The following is an 18,121-nucleotide window of genomic DNA, read 5'->3' as shown; positions in this document are numbered from 1 at the left end:
GAGCGAATGCACTGTTATTCATTTTCCCGGGCTTTCATTCCATCCGGTCGGCATGCTGCAACGGAACTACTACGCCAACATTCGCCTGGTCGCACTTGCACAAAAGCCACCCAAGGATTTGCACTACCTTGCGTATAGTTTCACCGCGCTTGTGCCTCTGTCTGTTTTGGAACACAAACACACAGCTAACGAGAAAACTGCACCAAAAACACTCGACACGTAAGCCGCCGTGTGTTGGGAAAAGCTGAAAACACTACGCGCGCGCGAACGGTACTACGGTATACCAGGCTCTGTGCGTCCCCGAACAAGTCGCTGAGCGTACTGACTGGCATGCCTGGCGGAGACTGTGGCGTGTAGTCCGCTCTGGATTCCCGTCTGGTGGGGCAGGCCGAACCCGAGCTCCAATGCTTCAATTGGAGAGAACGCACTCGAGAGAATAACGTGTGAGTAAAACACGATCGTCGCTGTGGTTGCGAGAGCGCCACACATCAGTTTCGGGAAAACGAACTCCAGCCACGAGTAAAACCGGCCAAATAGGAGTAGGAAAGAAAAATAAAACAAGGATAAGGAGACTTTTTCCGGTTATCCTTTCTGACAGCTGCTAGTACATACCTGTAAAGAAGGTACTGCTTTCTTTCTGCTTTTTGTAGTTGCGAGCTTGGAAAATGCTGTTCGTCGTTTGCTCTTATGGCCGTTGCGTGTATAGACGAACGTACAACATTCAATGCGATGGAAGCGCATGGTGATTAGGTGAAGAACTTGCCCATTTACAATCCTTTTCTCCGTTAACGGCTGTATTGTGTAGTTCCCACGCGTAGTGTGGGGTTGAGAAAAGGGAGATATGGAACATACGAACTATTTGCCTCTGTGCCCAGAGGTGAGCACATGTTCCTATATATCGATGTAGATTTGCTCTCCAAAAACAATTCCAAATCTGTTAAATAATTTCAAATAATGCGGAAACATCCATCGGATCGAAAGAGTACAAAAACAGCCCCTTTTTACGAAATTTTGTTTTCAGCTTTTTGTCAAAAACTGATTGATATGCTTCAACTGTTTTGCTGCAAGCAAGCAAACCCTTACCTCGCCTAACAGCATCAGCAAACATAACCCACAAAAGATTGAGAAAGTGCAGAAGTTATGAATATTTTTTGAAGATCTGTCGCTTGAAAAATGGCCCATATTTGCCACATCCATCATCACCACCACCACCAAACCGGGCGTGCACGTGATGGAGGCCAGACAACTTTTCCGACATGATTGAGCGGGAAATGTTTTACTTAGCTGGACTATTTATTTTTTGTGTTTTCATTTTAGCAAGACTGTCGCTCCGTTCTTTGCTTTTTTGTGGAGAATTCATGCGCGAATGAAGCTGATGCCGCATGGAGTTGAGAATCTGAAGGCTCAGTGCCGATATAGCTGTATTTTAAACAACTTTAGACATGGATAATAAAAATAGTAAAAGTGTAGTACAGTAGTAAAAATGCACCACAATTATTTTAAATGGAACACAACATTTTACATTGTTTTCCTTTCCTTTTAATTGACCTAACAAATACGCTGCCTCCGTACGAGAGTTAAAGTTGTAACCTGCTACACGCATGAGTCCTTTTGCCCAAATAGCACATTGCATTCGACAAACTGAGCTATGTATGTGCAATAAATGAATTAATCTACCATGATAGCAAATACTTCTGATCCCTCCTTTTCTTTCATCATGCGGGATGTTAACTGAGCGTCGTTTACCTTTACCGGAAATTACAAAATATAAAGGATGAACCGTAGAGCACGTGGATTAGGACGATATCAATAACATGAAAGGAATGAATATCGTAATCGCGAATCGTCTGATTCACATTTTACTACGCAACTGAGAATGGTTGGATATCATAAATCAAATGACATAACAGATGTAGCAGTTGCTGATATATTATTCCCTTTTTAAATAATATATTTACTTTTTGTATATGTAGGGCCAAATATCTCAAATTTGTTAACTGCAACTAGTTTGATTTTTAAACTTATTTGTCAAGAAAAAGAACACTGTGTGAATGAAAATTGGCCAATAGATGTTGGTTAGTTTTTAATTTCATCAAGCTTATACGTTATTCATGATTGTACTGGAACAAATTTAAGCATTGATTTATGGCGCCCAAGAAAGAAAATTGAATTCTTCCAAGAAACAAGAGTCAAAGGGCAATTCCCAGTACGCTTGATAACCGTTTTGTGCTCTCATATAAACGCCATTCAGCGGTGCACATTAAATGTATTACATCTTGCGTTTTCGCTTTTAATCAATAATCGATCATTTAACTGCGTCTCCGTTTCAATTCACTTTTCGTGGCGCAGGATGACGAGAACGGGGAAAAGCTGGATAATCGAGTGAGTGCGCTCACGCTTCGTCTTTCTTTAAGGGCACGCAAATTCGTTGGCATACGCTAGGGACGTATATAGTCGGGGACGGTCGGGGGTTGGAATGCGATTAATTTCCCGCCGTTCCACCGGCGGCATTCAATTCAATCGAAGCAATATCGCACAAAATAGCTTATTAAACTGAAGCCACATGCTCCGCGGTTCGACATGCTCGCGATCCGTGTATCCAGCGGTACAGCGCGACAATGATCTCGCGCCTGATGGATTCAAATTATGATTGCTTTTGCCTTTTCACCGCTCTCGATGGAGCGATGGAGCCGATACAGCAGGGAGATGCTGCACTATTCTTCCTTCGTTTGCACTATAACGTCATCGGTGAAGGTGATCTATTTTTCACCGTATATCTCCACCCCGCACTGGCGCACTGAAGTTCAAGCGTGATCAGATGTGTGAAGGGCATCCGAACCGCCCAACCCGAGGCCATTATCGGGTGGGTGCTATTGAGTCGAGCATCTCCCGGAACATTGGGGTTCGCATCGCGTTCTACGCGACGATTGTTTATGGCTTGTACGTACTAGCCCGCTTCAATCTGACCTTCCGCAACAACCAGACAAAATAGCTGCTCAGGAGTGGAGGAGTCTAAATAAAACGCTCTGCTCATAATCATAATTCCTAAATCGTGGCCATCTGGTCTAGGTATTGAAGAACCCGAAGATACCGTTTTGCCGGCCAGCACCAGCCGGCCTAATTGTTGCACAAACATCCAACCATTGAACCTGGAACCTGGAGTTGTGAAGCGTTTGGGTTCCGTTTGCTCTTTGGTGTAGGTTTAAGAACAAACATATTCACACATTTCGCTCTGTGGCAAGCGATGGAGGAGGCAAATGATAACATCAACAATACATACGTCACACTCAATACCATATCATCAGGTTGGCAACACAGGAACGCGTAAAACGAAGCGTGCCACAGGAAGAGAGTAAACGTGAAATAATTTCCAACGCAATCCTACCACGAATTCTCCAAACATTTCCACGCGCAACCGAAGTGTCACCGGTCGGTTGGTCGGTCGGTCGGGCACAAATCGTACCTCAATGTGTCCCTGAGGGGAAGGGGGGGAGGGGTTAGGGATTATTTATTTATGTGCTAAATTACAAATCTCCATGACGATGAGTTTTTCCTCTTTGATCTCATGTCATGCCTCCGATGCGATTGGTGAACCTTTTTGGTGTTTTTTTTTTGTTTTTGTTTTCGTCCAGCACTGTTTGTTTAGCATTATTATTCATTATGGTCTGCCACGGTTACGGAATTATCGAGCGATTTGATGTGATAACTGCATTGGCATTAAATTTAATTTCAACGGATATGTAAATACCGCCTGCAAAAAGCACACCAACAGTATTGTTCGATAAACAAAGAAAAGGACATGTTTACAATATGATTCGTTAAGACATTCAGCCACTTTCTCAAGCTCGATCGAAGTGGTTATAAAAAAAATAACATAAAAAAGTGGTTTCCTTAGATATTTTTTAGATCATTTTGCTAAATTATACGCATTATATAGCAGCAACCTCTTTTTTTTTATAAAAATATTTATTACATGTGTTTATTTACTTAACATTATTTACAATAGACAACAGGAAAGGACATCTAAATCAATCACAGGATCATTGTTTCCAATGATGTGGATAATATAGTTTGAAAATATGCGAAGTATTTCACTACAAGTTGCTGCACTTAAATCCTCTTGATATCAATTAGTTGTTTCTAGCATCTGCACCGTCCCTCTGCAAACGAGTTTTGGGATATTAGCAGATTATAGCACATGTCTAAGTTCATGCAGTAAACTTATAATAAAAATAATAGTATTGTTCTTCTTCTTTGGCACAACAACCGTTGTCGGTCAAGGCCTGCCTTGTACTCACTCTAGTGAAGTGAGCTTTAGCTTTCAGTGACTTATTGTTACCATAGCAGGATAGTCAGTCCAACGTATGGGGACGCGGTCTATTCAGGGCTTGAACTCATGACGTACATGTTATTAAGTCGTTCAAGTTCACGACTGTATCACCAGACCGGCCCAAAGTTAAATAGTAGTGAATAGTAAATAGTAATGTCGCCAAAATTAAAAGCAAAAAAGCGTAACTTACTTAATACGTGAGCACAGTACCACCTTTTCTACCTTATTTAATACATTTATGTGAAATGTTACACAATAATCAATATCTCCAAATCAAAAATAACTCTTATTTCATTTATCTTCTAAAAGACAGGTACGTTAAAAAAACGCAACGAAACCTATTCATTGGTAAATAAGGTAAAAATCTTTCCCGTATTAGACGAGCATCTCCGGTTTTGGTAGGTTGTGTAGGGGTATGTGAGGCTGGTACGATTGCACACAGGCACATGCGTTGGAAGCAAATTGAAAGAAAAATTCCCCATGCAAAGTGGGCCCGAGTGCTAAAAACTAAAGTAAAAGTCAAGCACCCGTGATACGAAACGTGTTATGCGTGGTGCTGCTTGCCGACGTTTAGACGTGTTTTCTGTTTTAAATCATTCGCTAATCATTTCACCTCTCCACCAACCTGCCCCCCACCCCTTCTACCTTCCCATTAGTTGATGGCCGTTCTTCCATCACGAATTTGGATAGAAAAATTGATACAACGGCAGCATAGACTGCGACGTGAGTGAAGCTAAAGCCCGCGATTGGACGTTTTTATGGGTTTGCTAGAAATTCCTACGCCTAAGCGCCGATTAATTCCGTGTTCTGTTGTGCGCGTGTGTGTGTGTGTTTGTGTGTGGGTGCGTACCAATAAATGTTTGTGTGTGTTTTTTTCTGCTGTTATTTCAATCAGATTTATTTCTAGGATCAAGAGATTTTACGCATTTATTTTACAGTAATGCTTATTCCACTTGACACAGTATGGCGAATCGCAAAACCATAGAATCGAGGTTGTTTTTGTTTTTTAAATCAGACACATCAATTTTACCAATTAAGTCTCAATTAATTTATAAATAATTAAACGTCATACTTTGGACTGTTTCAACGTGCTGCTATTTATGAATTTTAACTCGACGCATTGTCAATAGGAAAGATAAACGTGAATGATATTACCGGTCATGAATATGGAATGAACAGCATAACTCATAGCTAAGCCGTGCAAAATCAAATATTGAAATGAGACCCTAATACAGCCCGATGAACAATGTCACAGTGAAGTGTGAAGTAGTGGGATTTGCATAACAATATTCTTCTCTTAAAATAGTCTCTTGTTTCGTTGAGTACCGTGGGTTTTTAGGACTTTTGGCTTGAGCTGGTCAAATTTGTGCAGTTTTCTTGACAATTTATTTTAAATATATTTTAGAAAAACTAAGCAATAACTCCTGGCCGTTTCTTTATGCGTACAACATAATTGAAAATGGGTTTTATAAACGAAAAAATATACACCAACAGATTGATTAGGCTATAATTAGGCTACAGACAGAGTGAGAATATCATTCGCAGCGCAAATACATCGATTGATGTTAGCATAAACATTCGCTGCTAGTTTCAGCGCTAAATTCTTTCGATTTCTCCCTCTCTCACACCGAACTGACAATTACAGCCCCAACGCCAGCATGCGCGGTGCGTAAATCACGCGCAAGCAGTATCCTTCCCCTTGAATTGATAAATTAGTCACACTCCACCGCCGACTCGAGATTGATTCATCGGCAACATTGTGCCGAGGTCGGACGAGTAAATAATTCAATCGGCAACGAACCAATCCGATCGCTGCTGGTAGCCCCTACTTTGACAGCTCTTCTATTCTGGGTTTCCTGCGCAAATAAAGCTATCAACAGCAGGCACAGGTTCAGCATGTGTCGCATAGGCTAGTCGGCTGGACGAAGGCAAATTATCGATCGGGAATAATCTTCGACTTTACGGCGTGGTTCGTAGTTCGGGGGACGATCAGAAGAATTGATGGGACAGGTTTGGAGGCGCCATTCATAAAAATACGATCGTTTTCAATCAAATACTGTTGCGATTTTTTTCCTATTGCTGTTGTTGTTTTTTTTTTTCTATCGATCAGTATGAGTTTTATGATCGAAATCTCGTAAAACAGCACAAAGAAGGAAATTTTCGTTCGTTCGAAGCGTATTTCGCAATCCGAGCCGCTTGGATCAAGCAAACCTCTTAAGCGGTATTTATGCAAATTGAATACTCCTACGCGTAGTTTACGGCTTAGCATTCGCCTTTTTTTGTTGGAATAGACATATTGTGCTTAGGTATCAGTTTTCAGTTTCATAGAATAGACATAGAAGCGTGAAGCTAGCGAACGATATTGTTATTTCTTCCGTTCGAATTGCTTTCTTCAAGAAAAAAACGAGCCAATGCTCGATCTCGTCATAACAATCTCAATTACATAAACCCTACACGCATATTAGCAGCACCAAATATGGTATCAATTTTTGCAGTTCAACAGACATTGCCCGATTCTCCACGGTAAACTTATCGGTGGGATATTATGAAGCATGCTCATGAAGTACTTAAACTCATGCCCGGGGATATATTATGAGCGAGGGAGTGAAATGGATCATCGAATTGAGCTGGTTTTCGATGGGTGAATCCTTTCCTCATAACATATAAACACGCATACACCGTTTCCGGCATCGGATGTCGATCGCACGCAACTGATAATGGCAGAAGGGCCACGCTATGGGCTCGAGGATGATTCTCATTTGCAACAAATTACTCATAATGATGAGCATCATCAATCACGGCACGCGATAAGATCGGATAAGGAGCGTGAACTCGTGTACTCTGGGTTGGAAAAGACGTGAGTAGCAAATAAATAGAATAATGCTGTTGACCAAGCAACAACATTAGAATTACCTACTCTTTTAGTGAAATGCCCAAACAAGACACCTTCAACTAGCGTTGTGAAAGGCAATAGAAAATCGTGCGTTAGATGTCTTTCAGCTTCTCCAATTTGTGCGAATGAATCGCTACTGGTTCAGAGTAAACATAGTTATATGCATTTTATTTTATTAACCTAGTTCGTTAATAATCGTCATATTGTTTGCTGAGAGCACTTAATTGTAGTATATTGCAAAGCTATATATGCCATTCTGTAAATTGCTGTACTGAAAATCGATAAAATCGGTCTATACTAAAAATATTTTGAAAAACTATTAAATAAACAAATACTCCAAAATTTTATTTAACACACTTTATCTGCATCACAAAGAAAAAAAAAAGTTTATGTCAACTCTACTCCGCGCATTAAATCGGATAATGATTGCGCATGTTCCTTTGCGCAACATTGTGCGCTACCAATGAAAAAGCTTGACGCTTAGCTTAAGCTAGTGTAATATAGAGGTCGCTGGTTTTGGATTCGAGACCGGCCTCATGATACAGTCGTCAACTCGCACGACTTTACAACATGCCCGTCATGGGTTCAAGCCCCAAATAGACCATAGATACGTAGGACTGATTATCTTGCTATGGGGGGTTATAAAAAAAAGTCACTGCGAGCCAACCCCATAAGTGGTACAGGCATAGGCAGACAGACCGACAACGGTTGTTTTGAGCCAAATATTATGTAAATAAGTAAAATGTCATAAATATTAACTGGGATGCAACTTCATTGTTTTGCTTTTACTGCTTTATTCATGCAAAAGTCTTAATCGTGCAAAAACGTATCATAGTATAGTACGGCTAGTATTTCGAGGTGTTGTGTATGATATACGAAGAATAATAGGATAAATGTAATAAGAAAAAGTGAATATAAAAAAAATGAATCGTTTCTTTGATCATCAATCTAAGGTTCAATGTTTGCTTGCTTAGCTGCCTTGTACGCAACGACTTCCGTTACAATTTTCTCCAAATCGGCAAATGAATCGATGTAGTAATCGGGAAGCTCGTCCGGTTTCTCAGCAAGCCTCTTCAAATCTTCTTCTTTGTAGCGCCCTGTACCAACCAGAAGCGATTGATAGTTTGAAATATGTCCAAACTTTATGTCTATTTCGGGCCGGTCTCCTACAAACAGTACCCGGCGCGGGATTTCAATTGAAAACATCTTTTTGAGTGCATCGTTCAATGGAACCCCTGGCTTAGCCAGTACAATAGGGTTCCGGCCTGTCACACGCTGAAGTATCTCAACATAACAGCCTGGGCCAGTATAACGCATCTCAGATCCTACTGATAACAATTCATCCGTAACCCCAGCGATGAACAGGGCACCTTTTTGCAAATACATCTGCGCACGCAGCAGCTTAATATTGTTCACATTGTAATCGAAGTCCACTATTACCGCTTTAACTGGTTGTCCATCGTTAATAACAGCAATAGCATCCTTTGCCGATTCGGTTATCGGTTCATTCGGCTACCTCCAGCACCGCGATGCATAAAAACACGCGTCATTCATTTCACACGGCAAAAAAAAAAACAAACGAACGAACGAAAAGGTTAGCATGCCCACTGTTTGCAGAAAGTTAGCTACGTGACTTACACACACCATCCAGTATTTAGAAGCCGGCATGGCGTAGACAGTCCTTGATATTGGCGCTACCAATAAGGTAGCAAAGCGCATCAAACTTGTTCTCGCGCAAGAACCAACAGATAGTTTTTACCGGGTAAGTGATGTCGTCATCAGTCACCGCGTGGCCCGCCAATCCCTCTAGCTTGGCACGATAGTCTTTCATCGTGCGGACGCTGTTGTTTGAAACAAATAACACCCTTTTGCCACTATTTCTCAATGCACGGAGGGCAAATTGTACGTCGATAATGACTCCATGAAGAGTCCACAGTACGCCTGCAATGACGAGATTGATATCAAACACAAAATTACACCTATGCTTTCAGATATTACTCACCATCACAGTCCGTCTGGACAGTGTCGAATGAATCAAAGAATTTTTCCTTTTCTTCAATCGAAAGATTCACCAAAATCGTACTCTTATCCTGTTTGTTCTCCATTGCAATGCGATTATGCGATTCAATTCTACAAACACAAGAACTGCACTGCAAACAGTTCTGCACAGACTGAAAACGTGTTGCCGGGTTCTGTGGGATGTTTTACACACTTGGGTACTGAAAACCGAGTTCAGATTATAGCTGAACACCTAATTCAGGGCAATGCCACAGTGCCTGACAAACGTATGGAAATTATTTTACGAATTTTTTTATAAACTTTTTTTTAAAATATTTTACTTGACAAAAATCTAAATATCTGACTTTTTTATGTGTCAATGTATAAGGACAAGACATTGCTATTTATGTGATTTTTGTTTCAAGTAACACTTTGAATGTCAGTGATTTAAATAAAAAAATAAAAAATAAATAAATAAATAAATAACTAAATAAATAAATAAATAAATAAATAAATAAATAAATAAATAAATAAATAAATAAATAAATAAATAAATAAATAAATAGATAAGTAAATAAATAAATAATAATTAAATAAATAAATAAATCAATAAATAAATATTTTCTCTTTTTTATTATATGAATTGAATTACTGGTGGGAGTAGTTGCGGTTTTGGTCGCATATATTGGCTGCAAGATGCATGGAGTTGACAGTTTATGCAACAATGTTGCTGGCCAAATTCCACATTATTTATTCTTTCCCATAATGTCTGCAACAACAATTCGGTGAAATTCAATATATTTGTTTGTTTTTTATCTGTTTGGTGGCAATCAAATTAAATGGACTGATAACTTCGAGAACATTCTACTAGAAACGGGACAAAAATTTGGCCATAAACTCGTATGTATGCTTGCATGTACCCATTGTGTGTGCGCTACAGCGCGCTGCAAATATTTCTTAATAACTACTTATCTTAAAATACTTAATAACTCTCTGCGAATAACGCATTTTAAAATGTATCTCGTATACTGCATCACTTTAATCGTCTGTAAATGTAAAACGTGTTTGTATCTAGACTTTTACTTAAACTTAAGACATTTCTTCACCCGTTTACGGTGTACGGAATAATAGTAAACAATAACGTCACTCGACGGCTGATAAATCGAGGCTAACGTACATTCAGTAACTATTATAATGATTTACGAACAAGTAATGCCATGTGAGACAAATTGATAGCTGATTCTCTTTTAAACAAGCTCTTTTAAATGGAGATGACCGAAGTCCGTTGGGGCCGGCCTCGTGGTACAGTCGTCAACTCGTACGTCTTATAACAACATTCCTGTCATGGGTTCAAGTCCCAAATGAACCGTGCCGCCATACGTAGGGCTGACGATCCTGCTATGGGGGGAAATTACAATTATAATTAGTCACTGAAAGCCAAGCCCACAAGAGGTACAGGCACAGGCAGGCCTTGACCGACAACGGTTGTTTGTGCCAAAGAAGAAGAAGACCGTTGTCATGTAGAAGCAACGTTAGTGTGTTACAAACAGAAAGTTTAGCCAAGAGAGCTCGACCATATTAATTATTTCGTCAATCCATGTTACGATAACTAAATTTGCAAGAGTTCGACTGAATGGAATGTCATACTAAAAGATGTTTAGTAATTTGTACAGGTATTATTACGCTATTCGTATAGGTTTTTTCTTTCTATCAAAATCGGGCAAATATTTTCGCGAACCAGATTGAATTTTGCCTCAGACTGAACTTTGCCGACCGCTGTTTTATAACACCAGCCGGTATCGCGAATAAATTAACTCTTTTTAACAGTCGTTTAAAGTTCATTTTGGTTTAATCGAGTTCATTTGCTGTCCATTCCTGTTAAAATGAACGACCGTCAAAATAGTTAACCACTGCTCGATATCGCACATAGGCAATCACAGGGAAAAAATCGAGCAGTTTAATTAAACGACTGTTCATATGTATCGCATACGCTCTTTACGATCGTTTGTTTAACGACACCATAGGACCAGTCATTAAAATTAGTAAATGAACTCAGTGCGTTCGCGATGCCAAATTCGAGCAATTTTTAACGACTGTTAATTTTCAACCATTTATTTCGCGATACCGGCTAAAGTCTAAAAAGATTGCTTCGTTTTCCATCATCGGTTAGTAAACAGTCACTTTATTCAAATTAATTAGGGCAAGTTAAAGCGCTTCATACGTTTGGTTGTTAAACACACCCAAAGCGGTACGTTCTGAATTATGCTTACAGAAACGAAATTTAATTTATTCTAGTCAAATAAAATATCACAAGTTTCCGAGCAAACAGCTATAGCAAGTCGGTAAGCAATCAGCTTTTCTTCGCGCAATCGTGTCCTCGCCAATGTGTTCGATTCAATCTTTTGTCCAGTAATAGGTAAATTATTGTAAGCTCTATTTTGATTGAGACAACTATTGACAAATTGGCTGGAGGGCACGACTGAGCAGGTTGTTTACTGCAAGAACAATCATGTCAAGATTGGCGGTTCCTAGTGATCAGTGATAGTGATGAAAATGATCAACATTGTAAAGGCCGGGCTACATTGATCGTACTCGCAAGTGTAATTTTTAAATTCACTAGCGCATCTGGCGGCGGCTGGTGGAAGCTTTTTTTGGTCGTTGGGGGAATGATCGTGATGGATCTCAAAATTAATTAGTATTTTCATCGTTTTTTGATGGATAAACTGCTGAAATACTCGTACAACATATTTATCTATCAATTACAAAGCTTTTCCAGTCCAGTTTAAGTAAAAAACATGGAAAAATAACATATTTTCTGAAGCGGCTCCAAATTGTTTGGCAAAATGCTTCGGTCAGCCGCCGCCAGATGCGCTAGTGAAAATTGAAATTACACTTGCGAGTACGATCAATGTAGCCCGGCCTTAAGGCGTTAACAATAAAAAAAGAATTAAAACTAAGTTAACCAAGTTAACTAAGTTCAGCTGTTCGGAGAGATTAATTAGATTAATCACGTGTCGTAGATAGTATGTAGTAGCTCCATGGAGACAGTTGCTATTCCTACTTCCAGCCTTGCAGAAACCACCGCATATAGCACATTACACTTTCGAGCAACCCAAATTCAAAGCTCTGCTTCCTGCTCCCAAGCATGAGACATTGTCCTCCGTTCACATGGCTAAAAACTTAGAGTCAGAATCATTGAAAACAAGCCATCAACCTTAGATACGCACCCGTTAAAACATTACGTAAACCCTCATACGAGGAGGAAACTAAGTGAAGCGTATGTTTACATAACATCAATTGATAGAGTAAATTCAGTAATCAAACATCAAGAATATCAACTATGGCACGATATTTAAACACTAGCTTCAGAAAAGCATTAAACAGAATGTGAATGTAATTATATGTTTAACTAAGCTCTTTTCACAACAATATTTCACCACCTCCATGATCATTGCTTTTGTTTCTAACACTCTCTTTTTTCACTGCTCTAATCCAACGAATACGAACCCAAAGCGTCGCATTGTCGATTAAGACAGGGCAAACGGATTACAAATGAACTGCACAACCATAAAAGGTGTCACGCTCGTAAATTTGAAGAATGCGAGCGAACCATAACTTAAATCGGTTTTACGACCTTTCCCATCCGATAACAGCTCCTCTTAATGTACACCACAACAAAGTAAACAGATCCTTGTCATTTCAAGCGTGCAGCGCAATGGCACTTTGTTGTGGGAAAACTGATTTTTTACATCATACCACAAATTTGCAACAAAAAAAAAAAACCAAACATCTGATAAGGACAAACCATTTGCCAACGAAAATGACTCACAATGGTATGGAGACCACACATACGTGCATTCACTTTTGAAACATTTTTGCATTTACGGTTTATCTTCAGGTTGTATGATAAAATACAATGTAAAGCGAAAAATTAAAGTATCAAACGTGCAACACATACCTTGCACAGCCCTTCGACACATATGCCACGGCCACTGTTATTACGGCGAAAGTATTCGGTGGGTTTCGAGCAAGGCGTTCCATCGATGACCGTTTTATTGAGCGTTGCAAAGTAACGCATGCCGATTGGTTTGCAGTTTAACTCACACTCGGCATCCTCTGGAAAGAGTAAATATTGTGTTAATAACATCGAACGCTATTTGTCGTGCGCGTCAGATTATAAATACCTTTGACGAAAGCTTCCCAAATATAGCGCTTGTCCTGAAACGTTTGACTGTTGAAGCTCGCACACTGTTGCTCTCGGAAATCTCCGTCGGTTGTGGGACAGTCCTAGAATAATTGATTAATGTATGTGTCTTGTTCAATGGTTGTACGAAGCTGCAAGTAGCATACCTGTTCATTGCATAAATGATACCTCTTAATTATCCCAATGCACTCAAAGCTTTCAACGGCTGGCTTTGAGCTTTTTTTGCCATTTATGTATCTAAGAAAGAGGAATGAGATAAAAATTATAGAAAAAAATAATCACTATTATTGAAAGGTAAGGTAATTCAATATTTTAAGTAGTATCTTATCTTAAAATTATCAGTATCAATAATTCATAACATGTAATCAAAACAATGTAAACTAATGTAACAGTTTCAGGATCAACTCGAGAAGCAGGTAGAATGAAAATACAAGCACAAAACGTACATTCCTGCTGCAGATAAATGCAGCCATGGAGTTATGGTAATCGTATTGTACCGGTGTTGCATTATAATTGTAAATGGCTTTGTTTTGTAATCTTGTTTCACTAGTTGGAATTGTTTTCCGCGTCTGCTTTCCCTAGTAGTCGATTATTTCCCCTAGTGACTCAACGCGAACGCGTAATCAATACACGATGCACCAATACCAGTTGATCAGTCAACAAACATGAGAGTAATATATTCAATGCATTTATATTACTACGATACCCTTCAATTGATGGCTGGTGATTGCTTTTCCACGAAACATGCTCAATGATTATCCAACATTTGGGAGTTTAATTGAACCCATCAGTTCCGCAGTACAGGAAAGTTCTCCGAATAGTGTGCGAGTGTAATGGCAGGACGAATTGGACGAATCAACCATGTAAATGACCAGTAACATTCTAATGCTGCTGGTGTGCTGGGCAGCGCATCAATCAATGTCTTGTCGGATTGGATTGTGCTTGCCTTCGCGATGCTGTAAATTGGTGAGGAAAAGTGCGCTCCAAATGAACACTACCCTATCACAAAACGCGCAGCAAAAGGCGGAAAATCACCTCACACTTGCTTGCCTGGCAGTGGCAGCGATGTGACTAAATTGAATTATTTAATCTTTTACATGCAGCCACCATCTCGCACCGTTGCGATGGATCGGACCTATCCGTAACAGTCCGTTGCTCGTTAATTCAGATGTCGTCTTCCATCGCGCTACGCCGCTGTGAGGATGAAAGAAGTCGAATGAAAACTGACAGCACCAACAAATCCGTCCGGACACAGAAGGAAGCTGGAAAGGGATAGCTCACACAGCTGAAGGCATGACCTCCGTGGATTGTGTTATGTTAATCAGCCACTGGTACCCACTGGTGGATCTTCTTCCAGTTCCAAATTTGAGGACCAAACTTCCCCGGTACCCTGTACCAGTGGTTGCTGAATGTTACGAGATAAATGTGGTGTGTCTTCTACTCGATAGCGGGAAACCGTCCGAAAACTCGCGAGCGCTCATAGTGGCTTTAGTTCACTGATGCAAAGATAGCAACGCCACAATACGCTTCTCCTGGGCAATCAGCATCAACGATGAATGAGGGATACGTACCAGCACATTTCTTCCAATTCAATCTTTTAGAAGGCAATGGGTGGTTGAGGTTGAGTTTTAGGACCCATTATGAATGCTGGAGCAAGCGCACTCCCGGTGGGAGGTGCGTTTTTTGGGCATATCGCACGGATTTTCGCACCTTTGTCCGTAATGCCAGAGAACTGCATAATCAACGCCTCACGATTACACACCAACCCGGGCTGGTGCTGGCGGTCGGTACGTTACGACGGACAACTGCTGCGCGTCAGTTACAATTGTGCTTGACAAGATTGCCCCTGGCACCGGCCTGTCAGGGTAGTCAGTGCTGGGAATATGGTGAAAATTTTTATGCGGTATTCCGAAGACTCTGTCATGAATGGATAAAGACTTTGGCGAAACTGTTCACAGAGTTGCGTTAGTTTAACAAAGTTTCGTTATTGTAAACATATTATGAAAAATATGGAGGCACTCAGAATAATATATTTAAATTAACAAGAAAATGCTCAATATAGATACCAAGAAATAGTCCTGTTTTACTTATTATCATACATAATTCATTTCATCTCTTAAAATACTTCAAAGAGTATAATACCTAAAAATTATCTAAAACAAGCTAATCATTTTCAAAAGATTCTAATTCACTAATCACAAACTTTCTGAAAATGCAAAATAAGTTCTCAAATGCTGTACATTTCGCTTGCTCAAAAGCACGATATACAATGCTAATTGCTTAATCAGTCCAAATCTATGTTTTAAAACTGATAGCAGATCATTTCGATCAAACCACATCATAATACGAAGTTTGCATTAAAACTTTGGCAGTTGACTACTTTATGCTTGATCGTGTTAATCTTTTACGAGATTGCATCCAATGCTTATCTGATCAGATTATTGAACGGAAAGTGTACAGGTATACACATTCTTTGGACGAATCAACCGCAGGAGACAAGCTACTTCCAGCGTAACTTCACTTAAAGCTGACCTTTCACAGCTAGAACGAGTGCTTCCCCTGCACATCATCACAAGATATACACCTTTACGGTAAACTGCTCCGGCTTAGGATGAAGGTGCCGAAAGAAAACTCGCTCGAAGAAAAAGCGAATGCAATCTGGTCGTATACATTCATCTGTTGCCCGCTCCGAACTGTATCCTAACCGATTGCATTCCCCCATACTTACCAGAAGAGTAAGAGTGAAGAGGATCTGTTTTCGTGCTGAGATTTTGATAATCCGATTAAACACTGAACCAATTTTACTTGATCTCTCTTTCTCGCTTGCTTTCGTTTTTTTATAGGTTCAATGTTTGGATCCAAAATGTGTGTGTGTGTTCTTGAAAAGACATCTCAGTTCAAACATTTGAAACCAGCTATGAATACCGAAATGGAAAAGGCGAAATAAAAACAAGCATCAAGCCAGTGCCGGGAGTGGACTGTAAAACTCAATCGCCTTTGATAATTTGGTGCAATTGTCAAGTAAGATTCCGTTTCGGCTCTGGTGCAATCGTTGACTGCACCAGAGAGATGACATTTTTAATGAATCCAATAAATTGTCGACCGTTGAAGCTGTAGTAGAAAAGGAAAACAGCTCTTGCAGATTCCATTTTCCTTCAAAACATTGCAAAGAGGGAACCACCGAGAAAAGACCCCAGCAGATTTGTTTCGTGTACGGGGCTCTTCCTTGCAGCAAAGAACATCGACTAGCGCTGCACCGAAATATTGCCGAAGCGATAAAACCGTACGAAAAGATACAAGCGGCGCGCGCTCCAGTAGCAAGCGAGAAAAGGCAACGGAGTGGCATAATTAGATAAAAGTGGATTATAGTTTTCTCATCGTTATATTTCCATCGTCACTTGCCCGAAGCACGGGCGAACGGGTTGCACAAGTGCAGCCCATCGTCGCTTCGTGCGGATGAAAGACCTCGCGAACCAGCCAGACCCCGGCCGCCGGTCGCAAGTCGGAAAGGAGATCAAGTGCCTGTTTTTCGAAGCGAATTACAAACGTATTTTATCTACTTGTGACGGTGATGAATCAAAGCTTCTATCTACTCCATCGTCTCCCCATCGGTGCCGGTAACCATCATCGTTGAGCTAACACGCTGCACTGATACTTCCCGGTATGGGGAATGGAACCTCTTCAAGGGAGCTATTGTAATAGGCAGGGTGGCGAAGGAAAGTGTCTATTTAAGTTCGCCGTCAACGGAACAAATTTTCGGTTCTAGTGACCGAAGTCTAGAGAAACGAGCGCTGTAACAAGCACGACACAAGTACATACACTCTTGTAATGTCTTTTTGGGTGCGTGAAGTAGTCGTAGAAGTTGGCTTAGGTTTATTTCACTCATAACTTTTCCGTTCGAAATGCAGGGAAACTTCTTTCGTCCCTGTACAGTGCGTGGCTAGTGTAAGCATAAAACCCAAAGAACAGATAAAGAAAACACGAGCGACGGCATTATGCTTCTACGCGCTTTGAATAGCACGTCTTTATGCGCGTGGATTGCGAAGCTCTGAAAAGTGGGAAAGAACTCAACTTTCTTAAATACGGTGTGTGGTCCGGTCCAGCAGCCTCGACTTGTGTCAGGATGCCGGTGACGGTACCTGGGGAGTGAGTACCTTTCCCGCGACCTAAAAGAAATGCACGGCAACATCACCATCATCTCGACGCAACACTCTGCCCCGGTGCTTCGCATTGTGTTAGCAGAACCGGAAGCCTGACGAATTCAGTGCGGAAGCGGAATCCATTTACGGGTTCCGCACTTATTCGCTCGGATAGAATTAAATGTTTTCTGTTGCACAAGGACTGTCGCTTCTCGGATGTGCGACACGAGAACTTTGCTAAATGGCACACTACACTACGTCACTGTCACCCCAGCCTCGTTGAAATGGGCGTAAATGTAAAAGTTATGACACAAAGTTGTGGCAAATTTATGCAATGAAAAAGAAACAAAACCCCCTATCCAACAAAAAAGAACCAGAGAGCATGCAACTGAGCTGGGACTTAATTACAAGAATTCCGCAAGCACACTGGATGGATAATAGCAATTCCTGTTGGTAGCCTTAAGTGTGAGGGTAAAGTTTTAATTTCATAGAATACACAATTGTGAGGGATGTAATAGAAGCGAGATAGTGAACAAACAGAAATCATTTAATCCTTT

At 40.5% G+C, this 18,121-nt stretch overlaps 1 protein-coding gene across 1 annotated transcript in view; it reads right to left on the bottom strand.

The window, feature by feature from the left end:
- LOC120901723 (thrombospondin type-1 domain-containing protein 4) overlaps nucleotides 1-18,121 on the bottom strand; it is a 90,127-nt gene that overhangs the window by 34,999 nt on the left and 37,007 nt on the right. The window contains exons 5-7 of the mRNA XM_040309877.1: nucleotides 13,572-13,662; nucleotides 13,406-13,508; nucleotides 13,180-13,337 (exon numbers count right to left, since the gene is read on the bottom strand). Of these exons, the coding sequence (XP_040165811.1) occupies nucleotides 13,180-13,337; nucleotides 13,406-13,508; nucleotides 13,572-13,662 (352 nt within the window). The remainder of the gene's footprint in view (nucleotides 1-13,179; nucleotides 13,338-13,405; nucleotides 13,509-13,571; nucleotides 13,663-18,121) is intronic.

This window comes from Anopheles arabiensis, chromosome 3 (genome assembly GCF_016920715.1).
Source record: "Anopheles arabiensis isolate DONGOLA chromosome 3, AaraD3, whole genome shotgun sequence".
NCBI lineage: Eukaryota > Metazoa > Arthropoda > Insecta > Diptera > Culicidae > Anopheles > Anopheles arabiensis.
Note: the sequence above shows the minus strand (reverse complement) of the source record. Positions and strands in the feature narration are given on the sequence as shown.